Genomic DNA, 17,099 nt, shown 5'->3' on the forward strand with positions numbered 1-17,099 from the left:
TGGATCAGCTTGGTTAAATTCAACTCCATCATCAATTATATCTACCATTGTTAGATTAGTGTTCTTTTAATGGAGGAGGTGCTCCACTTTTGACTATGCCAAAGGCATGTGCTAGTTTGGTAATGTAGCATTGCCACTGTGAAGCTGCAAGAATTTTCCCCTCTTCACCTTGCTTTGCTTTCGTGCCAAAACAAGTAAACAACCTTTGGTGGCCGAAATTGTGGACCTTTTGAGTATTGCACTCCCGCCTTTCAAATGTCAAGGCCCATTCTAATGATACTGATGCTGTGCCCATGATCTTTGTTCTACCCTTTTTCAGAAAATGATATTGTCAATGATGATGTTTCACATCACCTATCCACACATCCCTCTCGTTTGTAGAGAGCAGTGTCGCTCAATGCTTTTATCATTTGTCAATTTTGAAAAGTAAAGATCGCTGTCTTAGGCTCTTAGCTAGATTCTTATCCATAAAACAAAAGAACTATTTGTGTTCTAGCAAGCCTAACTACATGTCTAACAAAGAAAAGAAGGCAGACCGAGCTCGTGAATTGTTTCTATGCCGGCCGCCCCATCGATCAACCGGTCAGGTAGCCGGTTTGCTCACTAGGATGGGGGCTAGAAAGTAGAGGAAAATGTTGTTTGGAAAACAACTAAAAACAAGAAATATGTTGCAACTGATCACTGCTTTACTCAAATACTGGATATACAAAATCCTAGTGCTGAGGGAGGAATCGTGCATCAGATTTGCCAACAAGTTACAACTGATCACTGCTTTACTCAAATGCTGGATATACAGAAGTTTAGTGCTGAGGGAGGAATCGTGCATGAGATTTGCCAACAAGTTGAATGAAGTTGTCTACGAGATAAGGCGAAATTGAAGAATTTTGTCAATAAGTTTAGGGTGAATTTAGTCCAACGTCAGATTTGTATTATTGGGTTTGGGTATATTGGAATGTTGTCCTGCGTTGCATCAAATCCTAGTAGAAGTAAAAGTACACAAATTGCAGCATTAAATCAGCTAATGTGGTTTGAGTAGATGATAGAAATAAGCAAATGTGAAATGAGATGCACATTGATAGTTTGCGGTACCTCTACAGAAGCCAAGAGGCCAACCATAGGCAATAATTAAATATTCAAAGACGACTTTGAAAGCTAGACCATTGAGATTAATTGCTTGGAGTCCTGAGACCACTTGGTTCTAAGGAGTTTGAGTAACATTCTCGCCTTTGCTTTGGTGCTATTGCCGCACTGGCTCTGCATAAGCAATAGTAACTGAGTCAACACTCCGGCGCTAATGGCTTCCTCTCGTGCCGATAAAGAATCATTGCACACAATCAAAAGTGAGGTAACGGCACTCTCACTCCCTCGGTGGTGTTCATGGTCATCATCAACATTGGACCACGATACCCTGAAAACCATCTTAACAAGAGCATGAATGCCATTGCCACCGGTGCCATTATTGTTATTACTATTAAGCAATTCCTCTTTTCCACTCTCTACTCCTAAAAGCCTCTCAATTATCGCCGTTGCCAATGGCGCCAAGCTTCTTTCGCGCTTTTCGGTCCTAGTAATGTATGTCACTAGTCCATTTAACATGCCATTTCTGACCAAAGACTCTATGTTATCTTCAAAGGAAGACAATGCTGACACGGCTCTGATTGCAGCATCTGCAGCCTCCTCCTCCAAATCACTCTGGTGAAGAATTAGCTGAACCAGCTGAGTCAAGATCCCCTGGTTCTTTCCAAGAACAACACGCAGCCCTTTTGTGCTGCTGCTGCTACTCTCTGATGCTGAAACTGCTTCTATAAGGCGGCACAAGTTGATTCTGATGAATGCAGAGCCGCCCGCCAACAAGGCTTCGAAAGATGACAATTTACTCTCTTCTTTCAAAATATCTAGAGGCTCGAACCCACCCCCTAGAGGCAGCAGTATCAGAACACGAGACAGCGCAAGCTCAACAAACTTGATGTAGTAGTACTCTTCACTGATGAGTAGTACTCTGGCTTCTGGAACTAGTCCAAAGACTAGTTCCAGTAGCAAAGGCAAGTACCCGAGCTGCAGTAGCAAGTAATGTGTGGACGGTGAAGATGAAATCTTTTCGAGTGCTTGGACCTTGTTCTCGAAGGCAAATTCACGAGACTCTAGTACGTGTTTGAGTGAAGCTAAAGAATCAGTAGTTGTGGTTTCCAAGAGACAATGATCATCAGAATGATTCGAGTTTTGAGTTTGACTACCCATTTGCAGCCACTGAGTGATCAAATGGCGCAGAGTGTGATTCGGAACCATGGTGATTGGATCATCAAGCTTCTGCATTGTGACTGGACATGTCAGATTACCAGCAGCTAGCCATTGTTGAATGCTCGACCTGTCATAGGTTAGGCCTGTGCATAGAGTCACTGGATCTTTGAACAGCTCCAGACTAATTGGGCATATAAACAGCTCAGGTATGCACATCATTTCAAATCAAATTAACCTACTGATACAGGAAAATAAGAACTGGGTTATATTATTTACCCAAAAATAACAATTGGGTATGCTCAAAATGTCATTTTTCCGGAGCTTAGAGATTGAAATGTAAGTGGAGGCAGAAAGCTGTAATGAGGAAAGAGTGAAAAGCTCAGTCTGCTAAAGAGCACAGAGAACTGAAAGACAAGGGAAATGAGACTAATGCAGTATTAGTTGGAGGAATCAGATGAGAACACCAAGAACCAAACAGAAGAGGCAGGATCGGTTGGTCAGAAAATAGACCTTATCCTAGTGAAAGAGTTGGAGACTGTAACCAAGAATATAGAATGATTGCCAAAATATGGTCCCTCCATGTCTCTCTCATTTTGCAATTGTATTGAACACAGTCAAACTGACCCATCAAATACCAGAGAGAATTGTTAATGTTGTTGAAGTTTGAATCCCACCAATAAGACTTTGAAAGTAATAAATCATGGCAGTGACAGAAACAGAGAGAGAGAATTGTGACATTGACATATGAGGCAGTGTAAATAGTAGACTGGTCACAGGGTTGAAGAGAGTGGATTCCACCATATTGGTATAAAAATCAAGAATCAACCTTTTGTGAACTAGTTAGTCAATATTAAAAAAAGAAAGATAACAACTATGATGCATGAAGCATTTATAACTACTTTTATGACTAGAATTCTCATAATAAGAATTGTAATTAATAAAAGGTGGATTCTTGATAGTTAGCATTTTTTGGACAACTAGTTAGCATTATTTCTAGTCATGAAAGTGGAGAAATAAAATGCTAACCGGTGTAATAAATGATTAAAAGGAAGGGAAATAAATTAGGAGGAAATGAAAAAAAACTCCAACATCGAAGTTTTTTGTTGTTGTTCTTCTAGTAATAATAAGCCAATACCTTGACCTAGTGGTCTGCTAGGGTTTGTCGTTGGCCTTCCTCCTTCAACAAAATTCTCAAAATTTCCAAACCTCAATGGTCATGGCCATAGCTAGCCATATGGCTAACTCTCTATTTCTTTTTGCTGCTTTCAATCTGGCGCTTGGTGTACCGCCTTGGACAAGGATGCTTGCGGGTGCTGTTTGAGACATGGCTAATCTGAGGTCAAGCTCCAAGGGCATGGAATTGTATTGGTTTGTGGGGGATCGACGAGTCTGGATCCTGGATCGAGGCCGTCTTGCAAAAACCAAAGCCGTAGTTAAAGCCATTTTATGTCTACTTCAAGGTTTCTAGGTTTTTGTTAGAATAATGGTGCATGGATTTCCTAAAAGTTGGATGTACTGGGGGTATGTTGGGTTCCTATGCTTTTCTAGGATAGGATGTTAGGATGCTCTAAGAAATAATTCTTTATGAGTTTCTGTCGACCCCGTAGGGGTATTTCATTTTTATACTGCTTGCTGAATCTAATGAATGAGTTTACCCATTTCGTAATAATAAACCGTTAATGTTGATAGAATAATAGATATTGAGTTTATCATCATCATCAACAATATATGATACACCCAGTTAATCAATCAAACAAACCAAATTCGAACGAAATTTGAATGATCAAATTCAACAAAGTACGTTTAAGATTAGAATAATTACGAGGAGTATATATACCATTTGAAATTTGTTTGTTGATGGACTATATAGTTCTTTTTTCTTATATATATATATATATATATATATATATATATATATACACATATCATATTCAGAGCGAAGCTCCGCTTTGAAAATTAACTTGTGAAGTTCGAGTTTTTGGTCACTTTTCTGTCGCAGATCCACATCTCGACCGTTCAGTTTTTAGGCACTAGTGTATAGATCATCTCTGCAAATTTTCAGCCAAAATGATGATCGTTAAGGCAATGATAACTACCTTAAAGCTAGTACGGTTCAGGTTGACAGATTCAGTCCGTCCATTGGTTTAAGCGAGTTAGATACCTTAAGTTCATCAATTTGGTTGAAAATTTACAGAGATGATCTATACACTAATGCCTAAAAACTGAACGGTCAAGATGTGGATATGCGACCGAAAAGTGACTAAAAACTCAAACTTCACAAGTTAATTTCAAAGCGGAGCTCCGCTCTAGATGAGATCTGTATATATATATTTCCTTCTTTGATTGAAGAAGAAAGAAGAGAGTTGGATTCGAACGAAAGACCATTTTAGTAGAGAGAATTCCTATGAAATTACCATAACTACGGTCCAATATGATTATGACCTTAAGTTACAGGGCTAGCTCTAAGTGGTAGTCAAAGTTGAATGCATGCACGGACACCTTTGTAAACATGACTTTCTTCTACTCAAACAACAATTAGGAATATAATCCAATCCACCTAGTCATACCACTTAGGTATTGGCTCTATTCTTGGACGTTTGACTGGCCAAACTTTCATACCATATTAATCAAGGCCAAACATTATGTTAAAAAAAAATATATATATATATATATATATAAAATAAAAATAAAATAAAAACTTTGATTTTTTTGTTTCTCTAAAATTTACTTTTTCATGAAAAAAAAATAACCAATTTGTAGTAGCCATTTTGAGAGACGGGAAGGCAACAAGATTGCTCGCCAAACGGCAAAAGAGGTATTAATCGTTACTTTGTATGGAGTCAGGGCCTTTAAAATCATTGTATGAAGTTCATTATGAATGAAATTTTTTCTTGATAAAAAAAAAGAAAAAAAAAGTGTAAGACATATCAAAAAAAATTTGGTTTTCCAAATCTTTGTGAGAAAATGGTTCTTAAACATGCTATGATTTACACCGGAACTTAAAGACAACATTTGATACAATTTTTTTGGGTAAAAAAGAAGAAGTGGGTCAAAATATTTGTTCCCTTAGTCTTTGTGGGGGAAGAAAGGTTTCCTAAGCACACTAGAGAGAAACAACAACTATAAGTAATTCTTCTCAAATTGAGCATATATTTCCAACACATGAGTCTCATAATAGCGTATTATATAATTTTTAGGTAGAAAGAAGTTGTGTTTCTCTTGAAATAAAATTAATGGAATTTTAAATCACACGTTAGTACGACTTCACCTTGTAGATATCAATTCTTTGAATAAAATATACACAAAGCAAAATCTGTTTGCAAAAAGCTTGGAAAAGTATTTCTCTAATTGAGCAATGGTTTTTATTATTATAGCCGAACACCATAAAAAGTATCTGTAATTTCATTTTTAATAATTAACTCATGGAAAAAGAAATTAGGAGAAGTGATGGTAAATGTTCTCTAATCAATAAATTGAAAATTGATTTGATTGATTATGAACATTTTTAAGCATCGAAGGTGGATTGTGTCACCTTGGACAGCAAATGATATAGATAAAGTGTTTCAATAAAGCCCCAACATGCCAAATTTGATAGAAAAGACACCTTGAGAAAACGAACTCTGGTGTCTCCCCAACAATGAGTAAGATCGGGGAGATTCACATTAGAGCTTCTAGAGAAAGAGAAAGAGCCAAACAACAAAGAGACAAAGTAAAGCCAGCCCCGCAAATGAAAAGAAAATTTGGTCTTTGAATACTATCTTGTCTGCCATTGGAACAATTCAAATTCCACTAATAATAGATTATCAATGGTGGTTATTTATTTGGTAAACTTTATCTATGATGGTTTTGGTTGCATATATGAATATATGATCAAATTTTGGTCAATCATCACCATATGTAATGTGTGGATAAAAATAATATTATATTAGCAAGCAGGTGAGGGGCGCACGTAAACCTACGTTCTTAACGTTCTTCTTTTTTCTTTTTCTTTTTTAAGTATAAACTTTTTTTTTCCACTCCACTTATCTCATGATGTGGATAAAATTTGAACTAATGACTTCCAAACAAGACAAACTCTCAAACCAAGAGCCTCGCAAAATTGAGGTAAAATTAGAGTTGTCACTCGATCGGTTCGAATCGGTTATAGGTATTACCAACTTCAAAACCAAAGCTTTCGGTTTCAAAATTAAGCTACCAATTACCAACCAAAATTTTCGGTTTTTAATCATAACTACCAAATTCAGTATTTCAGTTTTCGGTATTACCAACTTTAGAACAACTAATTCTTTATAATTAAAATTAGAATGAATAAAACTATATTTTTCAATTTTATAGTCGTAAACTTTGTACTCATCTTCTAATTATAGCTTTCTTTTGTATATATGACACCAAGTTTGAGTCATTTTCAATAAAACTAGGTTATTTAACCATTTTTGACTCAATTACTTAAAATACATGTACTATTAATGTAGTAATGTTCATACTATTATGAAAAATTTTATGTTTATTTCTTAATATACATGTATGTGTATTGAAAACCATTGTGTATAAAGCTAATATTTAGATAATCTGTAGATTCGCTATTTACCAAAACCAAACCAACTTTTTCGGTAATTTTCGATTTCGGTTTTATCGGTCTTGGTTACCAAAAAATCGGTTTACCAAACTTAAAACATTGGTTGGTATTCGGTCGGTTTGGTAATTACCAAACCAAGTGGCAGCCCTAGGCAAAACCAATAGGAACAGCATCTCCTGCGAGTGCAATACCATTATGGTCCCTAATATGATAAATATAATAGAAGCTTCTATATTTGAAGATGCAGCACCATCAAATTTAATTTGAAAGGGAAAATCATGCAAATAGTACATGACTTTTGGCTCATTATAAATTTTGGTACTGTAAGTTGCAAAAATATCACATTGGTACATGAGATTTTACTCCTGACCCAACACAAGTACCTAAAGTCGTTACCTCTATTACGGAGGTTATTAGTGGCATATTTTAAAGGGTATTTTCATCTTTTTGCTATTCTATTTCTCTACATCCCTCAAGAGAGAGAGAGAGAGAGAGAGAGAGAGCACGGATTGTTCTAGAGGTGGGTCAATATGTTTTTACATTTCTGGTCACTTTGATTTGATTTTTCTAATGGGGTTCTATAAAATCTTAGTTTATGTTGAATTTAGGTTGGGTAAAATCTTTATATGGTACCTAAGGGTGTGTCCTGTAACATTTTATGAAACTATTTTTGTAATACTGGATTGTAGAATGAAAACGGGAATTAAACTATAAGTTTTTAAGATGTAAATACATGTTCGGTACAAGTATTTCAAAACTTGAAATGTTAAAAACATATCAATCATTAAATATATATATATATATATATATATATATAACACTTAGTTTAGTTTTTCCTTAGTAATCATGAAAGATTGACTATTTTGTTTGTATTGATTATGAATCCTTTATTGGTTGTTATGAGAAAAGAAACAGAGTATTGTGAAGGAGATTGAACAAGAAGAATCAAATCCCTCAATCTTGTTTATAAAATATATCATATGAAGTTGCAAGCTCTTGAATCTTTAGTTCAAAAAGATAATTCAATCAAATGTTTCAACCTTAGTTGTTAATTCCTCTTGCCCATGAGATAATCCAATGAAGCTTTCTTCCTAAATCATCCGTATAAATTAGATCTGACACGTGAAAGAGGGATTTTCTAAATCCTTCATTCTTCTCTACTGCATGATTCTATAAGTTTTAATTGATTGAAAAAGACGAGTTCAAACAGCAGATAAAGTAGATGAGATCATGAGAAGAGAGGATAAGTCTCAGTGGAAATTGTGGGAAAGAAAGAGAGAAAGATCAAAAGAGAGGAGAAAAGTTTGTGGATATATGTGCTTAAAACAAAAAAAAAAAAAAATATATATATATATATATATATATATCTCTTTCTCTAAATTGCAGGGCAGGTTGTTTTCAGGAAACAATGAAAACATCAAAAAGTCATTTCCCATATTTATTCATAGTTCTTGAATTGTTTCCTAAAATTTGTTTTCCTTGTTTTTCAAATTTAATGCATCGAACGTAAATTACATATGGTTTTGAATTTGTAAAACGAAACAACAGTATCCCAAAATGATACTGAACAGGCCCTAAACTATCACGAAATGCACTTTTTGATACCTACAAATTTTTAGGAAGTCTAATAGTACCTGTACTATCCCTCTATTAGCCATTTTAGTACTTCCGTCAATTATTCCGTTAAAGTATGGGTAAAGTCCTAAAACACCTATTTTTTGTATTTCTTTTACAAATTTTTGATTAAACTAGGTTAAAAAAAAGACCTAGAATTGAATTTAGTGAATATCTAGATTTACCCACCATCTTCATTGATTAATCATATTAATTGTTCGAGAAAAAAGTTAACTCATTAGTTGACCCAAATTAATATATATTAAATTTTCATAAAAAAAGAAACTAAACAAAACCAAAAGTACTTAAATTAATTGCCCCAAGTATCCGGAGAACAGTGAAGAATAAATTGGGTATTATTATTATCATTTTTTATGTGTCAAATTTTTTTTAATTATAGATATTCAATATATTAAATTCTATAATTTCTAAATATGAATGAAATACTATTTTACCCTTACTATTTTACTCACATGAGTGTCATATGACCGCCACATAGGCATTTTTAACAGAATATGGATGGAGGTACTAAAAAGGCTAATTGAGGGATAGTATAGATGCCACTGGACTCCCTGAAAATTTGTAGGTACTAAAAAGTGCATTTCGTGATAATTTAGATATTATATGAGGATTTTACCCATCTGGATTCATAAGATGTGAGTCCTTAGTTCCTTCATAACCATTGAATAAAATTACATATGTCTCTGCAAATTATGCAATGAAGTTGGTTTGTGATCTTTTTCATCTCCTAACACCTAAATTCAATCTAAAATCATCTCCTTTTCCACCATCGACTCCTGTCTCTCATTCATACATGTAAGTAATATGACTCGCATAGAGAGGTGTTTAATCTATACCCTAAAAATAAGGATATCGGTATTTTTGCAGAGAAGAAAGGAAGATGAATTCATTAGATATTTTTCGAGAATTGAGATGAGCGAAGAGAGAGACGCTTGGGGTTTGCCGCCTATAAAGAAGGATTCATTACCATTGGGATGAACTTGGATAAGAGAATGGAAGGTGGACAAAGGATGCAACTTTACGATATATAATTTTCTCGATTCTTGCTTTGGATAATCAATCTACACGTTGACACATAGTTTTTTTTTTTTTTGTCATTTCTTTTGGTCAAATGAGTTCCATTTGAACGTGCTGGTGAAACAAAACAATGTAGAGGGTAAAATTTATTCAAGCAATCTGAGTTCCATTGTGTGATTGTGGGTTGAGACAGTGTTGGTGTTTGTCAATGTTATTCTTTATGAGTTCATATACATAATTATAGTATTTAAAAAGGAAGCTCTTTTCCCTAGATAAGAGAAAGTAGAGGGATAAGGTCGGAAAAAACCAACATGAAATTTTTGCAAAGTGATAATGTGATTCAACTCTCCAGATTAGTCAAAGAGAGATCGAGAAGGGATGAATACGAGGAATAAAAAAAACTAAGGGAAAAAGAAGAAGAAGAAAAGAAGAAGATAACATTAGAGATTGGGATTACCCATATACCCTTCAATACGTGTTAGTTGGCTAACTCCGTAACAGAGTTAATGGCTCCGGGTACTAATGTTGGGTCGAAGGCAAAACCTCAGGTACCAATGTGATATGTTTTTTAAACTTAGGGTACAAAAGTTTATAATGAGCCAAATATCAGGTACTGTTTGCACGATTTTCTCAATTTAAAATAGTTAGATCAAGAATGATTCCAACTAATTAGATTCTTCTATATGGAGAACTATTTGTCACCATGAGGGCATGAGTGAAACCCTTTGATCATCTTCTAAAGAAAAAGAAAAAAAAAAAAAAACTATTTAGTGGTCTCATTAGCTTTCAACCATTGAAAAGAAACCAACTTATGGCTTGATGTACAGCTGAGAGGAGTCTATAGCCCCTGAGACAATGTTGTTTGATTCGATCGGGTGGCCATATTTTCAATTTTTGAAAGGGATAGCAGTGTTCTGAATTTTTCTTTCTATAATTTCATCATCAAATGATTAATCTAATTGAAAATGATTTTGGTCGAGGGAGCTCGCTTGTTGCAGCTTCTTTTGGAAAAATTGTTTTAGTAAAGAATGATGATTTTTGAAAAATTGTTTGTTATAGTAAATTATAGTATGCCGAGTCTTTATGATTACTCTTTTGTCTCTTCCTTAAACCCTAACTCATTCACTCCTTAGAGCATCTCCAATAATAGCGAAATAAAATCTATTTTTGTGTGGATTTAAATATGGGAAATTCTAGTTGGATCTTTAAATTTAATATTTGGATCTCTCTAATTTTTTTAAAATTTTAAAATCCAAATCTACCCCTGAAACAAAAAATTTGTGATCTTCATGATCGTCGCTGTCACTGTGCTCCTGGACGTAGGAGAGTGATTTCTAGCTTAGAGCAACTTCAACATCTTCCCCATATTTTGATTTTTATCTACTTTAGGGAAAAATCAGTCTTTTTTGCTCCAACAGATTTCCTATAACTATCCCTATTTTAGGAAAAGTGAGGAAAGAGAAAACCAAATTCCCTATATTTACAGCAATCTCTAAAATTTTAAGGAAGAATATGGAGATTTTAGAGATTCCTGCAAAATAGAGAATTTGTTGGAGTTAGAGAAAAAAAAGATGTTAAAGCTTTGACTTTTACTTCTATATTATACAGAAATTATAAGGAAGCTGTTGGAGTTGCTCTTATGAGATCAAAGTTTATTCCTTCAGTCTGCTAACGACATGATTGGATTACAATTAACAACTAAAGCATAATGAATAAAAATCCCATATTTTTTTAATGCTTTATTTTGTCTTTTGCAATTATTAGAATTGATTTTCCTCTTGAAATCTGGGTAAAGCGTTATTCAATAATACCTTTGATTGTGAATCATTCTCAGTTCTCAACTACTATTGCTACTTTAATTGGTCTTGATTTTCTGTATAAATTTTTGTTAAGGTATATTAATCATAATTCAAGGTGAGAGCTTGATGAAAGCTATTTCAATTCCCATCCTCCATCAACATCGATGGAAGAAAACAAAAGGAGGAGAGAGAAAGAGTTTGATCAAGTTAGGAGTTTGGTGATGAAGTCATCCATCTTGCTTCACAACAATTATGTTAAGAGTTTTGGTGGAGAGAGAGAGTTGCAAAGTTTAGGTCGCAAAGATAATAGTTGAGACAGGAAAGAGAAGGTAGAGCAGAATAAAAAAAAAATATGGGCAATATGGGAAGTTGGATGTGTAAAAATATTAAAGGAGGTCCATATAGCAAATAGAGAGGTACGAATAGAACCACACATTAAAATCTCTGAAAAAATTCTTCCACAATTTCAACAGATTCTCAATCATATTTCTCTATAATTTATTATGTATGATTAAATATGGAAACATTTTTAAAATTTCATAAATGTAATTAAATTAATTTATTTCCTCCAAGAGAGATGAGAGAAAAGAGTAAAAACTTTCTAAATGATGATTCCCCATAATTATAGAGTTTAAGTATGAGTTTTTCTATTGGAACCTCCAAATTTACTCACTTGACCTCTTTGCTTTTTACATCTCTTATCAAATTTCCAAATACTAAATTTACTCACTAAACCTCACTAAACTTCCTTAAATAACCTTACTCATATAATTTGTAAACAAATTATTATCTTTAAAATAAAAAATTTAGTCATTTCAATGATTTAATCATTCTATAAATTTTAACTAAATATACATTTCTTAATCAAACTTGAGTTTCAAAAATTAATGTCTAATCAATAAGAAAATGCCATGAACTATTAGTTTTAAAATTTTATTTTTCTATTTTAGCTGTGCAAAAAAAAAATCATCTGTTTTTATTCTTTAAAAAAAAATTCATTCGTTTTTTAATGTTTTTTTTTTCCTGTATTTTTTGTACCACATGATTAATTGTTTAAATCTTTTTTTTTTTTTTGCAAATATAATGGATTGTTTTAGATTTTGGTCATAAATCATAAAAGGATTTATTTTGTTTTCCCTCACCAATATGTGTTCAACATATATATCATATATTTTTATGTCACATGATCTTAATCATATTTTTAATTCTTATTAAATATATATGAATGCTTTAATGAGTATGTAGTGAAATTGGAAAATGAAAATAGATAAGGAAAATAATAAGGAATACAATATAATATTATTGAATTGAAAAGTCTACATAAAATAAATATAATTTTTTTTTTGGTATAATTATTGTCCTTAATAGTCATTTTATAGTAGGTTATATATGTCATTTAATAATTCATAATAGAGTGAGGTCAAGTGAGCAGACTTGGAGGTTCCAATAGAAACTCTCTTTAAGTATATGAATTTCTCCTTTACAATAGAAAACTGAAAAGTGATGTTTTCTCCGACTCTCTTAAGAGAGGTGTTGCGACGGTGGCTAGTCTCGACGAGCGGTGGCACTATAACTGTGACCAAGAAGGATGTTGCTTCATCTCTTTCTCGTCTAAACATCAAAGATGACGACGAGATTCACTATGCCAATAAAGCCTTCAGACGACAGATCTCATCTGTCGTCTGATATGTAAATTATATGTTGTCTATCCAGCTGCCTTAAGAGAGATCTGTCGTCTGATATGTAAATTATATGTTGTCTATCCAGCTGCCGTCTCTTAAGGCATCAGACGACAGATATCCTCCGTCGTCTCTTCTCACTCAGACAACAGAAATTTCACAAGGCTTTGTCGTCTGAACAACCCAACACTGAAGGATTTGGGACTTTCTGTCGTTAATAATCACATACAACGACAGATTAATGTTGTTCAAATGAACTACAAACTACAGTTTTAATAAAACTGTTGTTGTCTGACATGTAATAAGAACACATTTATATGTTGTCTGAAGTTACCAAAATAAAGGCTTGTTTAACAATCTGTTGTCTGAATGCATTTTCAAAGACATTTGATTGTTGTTTGAAATTCACTTAAAATTGGGTAAATTATAACTCATTTGTCGTCTAAATAGTTTTAAGAATTTATTTTCATGTCGTTTGTTTTGTATTCCAACCACAGTTTTAAGTATTTATGTTGTCTGATAGACAATATAACTATATGTAATCATGTGTAGTTTGATTGAGGTCAGAAACTTACTCTTCTGTTGTTTGAAGGACATTTGAAATATAAATAAATTGTTGCTTCTGTTGTTTGATATAACAAGAAACAACAGATTTTGGTACGATTTAGTTGTTCATTTTCATGTTGAGACAACATATGTTGTAATCTTGTGTTGATTGTTAACCATATGGACATCATTCATTTTGGAACAATACAAAAGGCTTGTTATATCATCAAATTCAAAAGGCTTGAAGCCAATTCAGAACATAATTTAAGAGAACACCAAGCAAAACTAGACTAATTCTAACCCAAAAACAAATAATTAGAGTAATATTACTCCAAAGCAATCTACCATATATATATATATATATATATATATATATATATATATGACATGGCGATCTGTAAGCTCTCCTCTCCCAGTAAAATCGACACGAAAGAGTCAAAACAATCTGCATCACACATCAAAAGGGAGACATAAGTGAACGGGAATGTTAAGGCATGAACAACTTAGCTTTGGGAATTTATTAAAGTCCATTTGTACAGCCATGGACTTGAACTTTTGCAGACTCATAGTAAACATGTTAAGGTAGAACATACTAAATTTTCATGGAATTCGGATTTAGGACAGCAAGGAAAAAGATGAACACAATCTGACTGAACTGCAGGAGTATAAAAAAAAATCTCAACAGCATGGTCAACTTAGAAAATTCACCAAAAATTCATTGTAAGTCCAATTGACATGAAATCAGTTTTGAAACAACTATTTGAAATGCATAACTCAATATACATAAAAACCATAAGTTAAATGATTCAAATAGGAGTTCAAATCTCAACAGAAAATCAGAGGATACATTAAAAATGCTGGAACTTTCCCAAATGCAGACCGAATTTGGACGAATCACTGAAAATTCACTTTGCTTCGGAATAAGATGAAACTTTCCAGATCCTTTGTTAACTAACAAAACAGAAACATGTCAAAATTTCAGTATATTTGAAGATCAGTAAGTAGGGTAAAACAAATACCAAAGAGAGCTGTGTTGCAGGGCAGTTTCTGCAGAAGTCCAAAAAAAGTTAGCACCTATCCATGACTGCTTAGACTACAATTTTATAAGAGATTAAAAGAAACATAATCACTTACAAGTCAGCACCCAAATTCTGGGAAAAGTTCTTCTGAAATTTTGATCAGAAATTTCCATTTAAAGAGAATTTATTTTGAGGTATATTTGGCTACATATAGCATGCCATCGTCATGTAAGCTTCAAGCCAGCAATGAAATTCAAAGTACTAGCTTTTAATCACTCAAATTCAGAATGAAATGCAAAGTACCACCAGGTTTCCATCACTCAAACTCAAATACCCTAGAACTTTGACTAACATGGATCTGGGATTTCGTTTGGAAACTAAAATCCACAACATTAATGGCAAAGTTGTAAACTTAAACAACAAAGGCATGGAATCTAAATAAGAGATTACTGATAAAGAATTTATATGGGCTTCCTTCATTCACTTTAAGTGTTTCATTTTAGAATTACACTCAATATGAGCTCCTCCCTGCATACCAAACATAATAGCTTATTATACACAACTAAAAGGCATTATGGAAGCATACATAGTTCTGTAAGAACAATATAAACAAAATATTACATGAGCACAAATGATGATATCAGATCCCACCTAGTTGGCTATTATCCTCCTCAGTCCTAAAAAATTGCAACTGAACAATCACATTAATCATATTCTCCTACAAGCTACTGATTTTTCATTTTATTATTCCTTGAGATATACTTTGAAAGTGTAATATGGAAACCTTACTTTGAAATTGTTCAAAGAAACTCAATTTTAATATTGATAATTAAGATTGTGAGGCTCAGTTACTAGGTTATGTGCCAATGCAGGCGAGCATTAGTTTCCCAATAGTGGTAACATATATAATCTCTTATCCATGTAGTATTTTACAATTAAGAATATATGGGTCATTCAATCTGATTGTTATTTCTTGGCTCAGAAAATGACTGAGGCACAACTACAACAGTAAGAGATAATTAAGCGAAGTGGATCAGGTCATAGGTTTAGGACATACAATTGTCATCCCATCATGGATCTGTTATTGTAATACCATTTCCTACCATACAAAGATAAGGTTGCACAAAGATTACAAAACAATATTTGCATTCCTGATTGTGAATATATAGCAGCAAGTAGCATATAAGAAATTGAGAAATGGACATAGTAACAGATGAACGAGTAAAAAGGACTCTGCACAGAGAAGCATCTTTGTAAATATTTCAACGATAAGAACATTGCATCCATATTATTGGATACTTGACCCAAAAATTACAGAAATTTTGTTTTCTCAATTAACCATTCACAACAAGAGAAGCATGACCCAATTTAATATCCTCCACAACCCTGGATACCAATGAGACCCCAATTTTAATTTTCTTTGGTATTTTTATATCTTAGACCTCTGGACATAAAGGGGGAAAAAAGACAAAAATTGAGCTGTTCATGACCCTAACTAGACAAATGATGGTTCAATTCATGAAGATTCCTCTATAGTTGTGAATTCAACTGCATCAAACCATGGTTGAAGTCTCAACTTCTTGAGAGACAAAGTCATTATTAAACATCTTAGCTAAAATCCAACTAGATTGTCTCCACTCTAGTTGTTAGTGACTTGGATTCATAGCTATTCAATTGAACCTCATAAGTTCACCAAATGCCAGGATATAACCTGAAAACAGAAATCCAACCTTGGTCATGCCACACGACTAGTTTAAGCCTGGTAGCTTACAAATATTCACAAACTTATGTGTGAATTGGCTCATGTACCAACATATACCCAATCTGTTAGGTGTTAGTGCTAATGACCTAAAATAAGCACAGGACTATGACTCCACTATGGAGGCCATAAGTTATTCGAAAAGTTTAAGTAGTTCATCTTAAGATACTACTGAGATTCTAAAACTTGAGCAAAGTACTCTTGACACCCATGCCCGAAATTAATCCCAATTGTAACACAACTGATATATGTAGAGCGCTTTTATTAACTTATCACAAGGAATCAGCATCAGGGTAACAGATTCTACCACTCTTTTTTCTTCTTTCTATGGTAGAAACAAAAGAATTTCATGGAATGTGAAAAGAAAGAGTGAATTAGACATACCCAAGAGCTCAATACGCTTGGAAATCTCCCTCATGTCCATTCTTAGGTCGTTGGAGTCCAATTCTTGGTCCTTGGTTTCCGGCTTCTGGTTCTTCCTACCCATTTGTCTCCCTCTGTCGCCTCCCTTGTTCTTGTGCATTTTTTTGAACTGGTTGGACATGTGGGGATGTTCGAGAGTATTTGAAAACTTAGACCTGAGCTGCTCAAAAACCATCAGAAAGTTATGAAAATCAAAAGCCCAAAAACAGAATTGGAATAGCAATTTGGTATGCAGATGAGGGAGACATGATAGAGAAATTTACCCACTGCAAATGCTGGAGGATAGGCTATTGGTTCGACATCAACTGGTGTTTTTGGCCATGTGAGAGGAGAGAGAGGTTCAGTTTTCAATGAGCACCTTTATTTCCTTTCAGAAAACAAAAGGAAAAAAAAGGTGGGAAGTTTAAG

General features: G+C 33.7%; 2 protein-coding genes across 7 annotated transcripts; both read right to left on the reverse strand.

Moving 5' to 3' along the window:
- Positions 1 to 959: 959 nt before the first annotated feature.
- Positions 960 to 2,993, reverse strand: LOC112188032 (U-box domain-containing protein 25). Its single transcript, XM_024327048.2, has one exon. The coding sequence runs from the start codon at positions 2,455 to 2,457 to the stop codon at positions 1,153 to 1,155; it is 1,305 nt and encodes a 434-aa protein (XP_024182816.1). The 5' UTR covers positions 2,458 to 2,993; the 3' UTR covers positions 960 to 1,152.
- A 10,777-nt stretch (positions 2,994 to 13,770) lies between these two features.
- LOC112185507 lies at positions 13,771 to 17,099 on the reverse strand. 6 transcript variants are annotated; one of them, XR_005807189.1, is made up of 4 exons: positions 16,955 to 17,099; positions 16,653 to 16,851; positions 14,338 to 14,441; positions 13,771 to 13,935 (listed from the first exon to the last, which is right to left on the reverse strand). XR_005807189.1 is itself a non-coding variant. In XM_040515324.1 (4 exons), coding segments are annotated over exons 1-4 (381 nt in total). In that variant the 5' UTR covers positions 16,867 to 17,099; the 3' UTR covers positions 13,771 to 13,934. The 6 variants fall into 6 exon arrangements, 2 of the variants coding, with proteins under 2 accessions (XP_040371258.1, XP_040371259.1); XR_005807188.1 differs by having other exon boundaries at positions 14,338 to 15,037; XM_040515324.1 differs by adding an exon at positions 14,084 to 14,145 and having other exon boundaries at positions 16,653 to 17,099.

The sequence above is a fragment of the Rosa chinensis genome, chromosome 2, assembly GCF_002994745.2.
Source record: "Rosa chinensis cultivar Old Blush chromosome 2, RchiOBHm-V2, whole genome shotgun sequence".
NCBI lineage: Eukaryota > Viridiplantae > Streptophyta > Magnoliopsida > Rosales > Rosaceae > Rosa > Rosa chinensis.

What these genes read in the sequence shown, in the direction of transcription:
- LOC112185507 (XM_040515324.1), bottom strand. Translation starts at nt 16,866, where the DNA reads ATGGTTTTTGAGCAGCTCAGGTCTAAGTTTTCAAATACTCTCGAACAT. An exon ending in CAAGCGTATTGAGCTCTTGG is followed by an intron (nt 14,442 to 16,652) that starts GTATGTCTAATT and finishes CTGTTTTGTTAG; the next exon opens with TTAACAAAGGATCTGGAAAG. An exon ending in AAAGTTCCAGCATTTTTAAT is followed by an intron (nt 14,146 to 14,337) that starts GTATCCTCTGAT and finishes ATACTCCTGCAG; the next exon opens with TTCAGTCAGATTGTGTTCAT.
- LOC112188032 (XM_024327048.2), bottom strand. Translation starts at nt 2,457, where the DNA reads ATGATGTGCATACCTGAGCTGTTTATATGCCCAATTAGTCTGGAGCTG.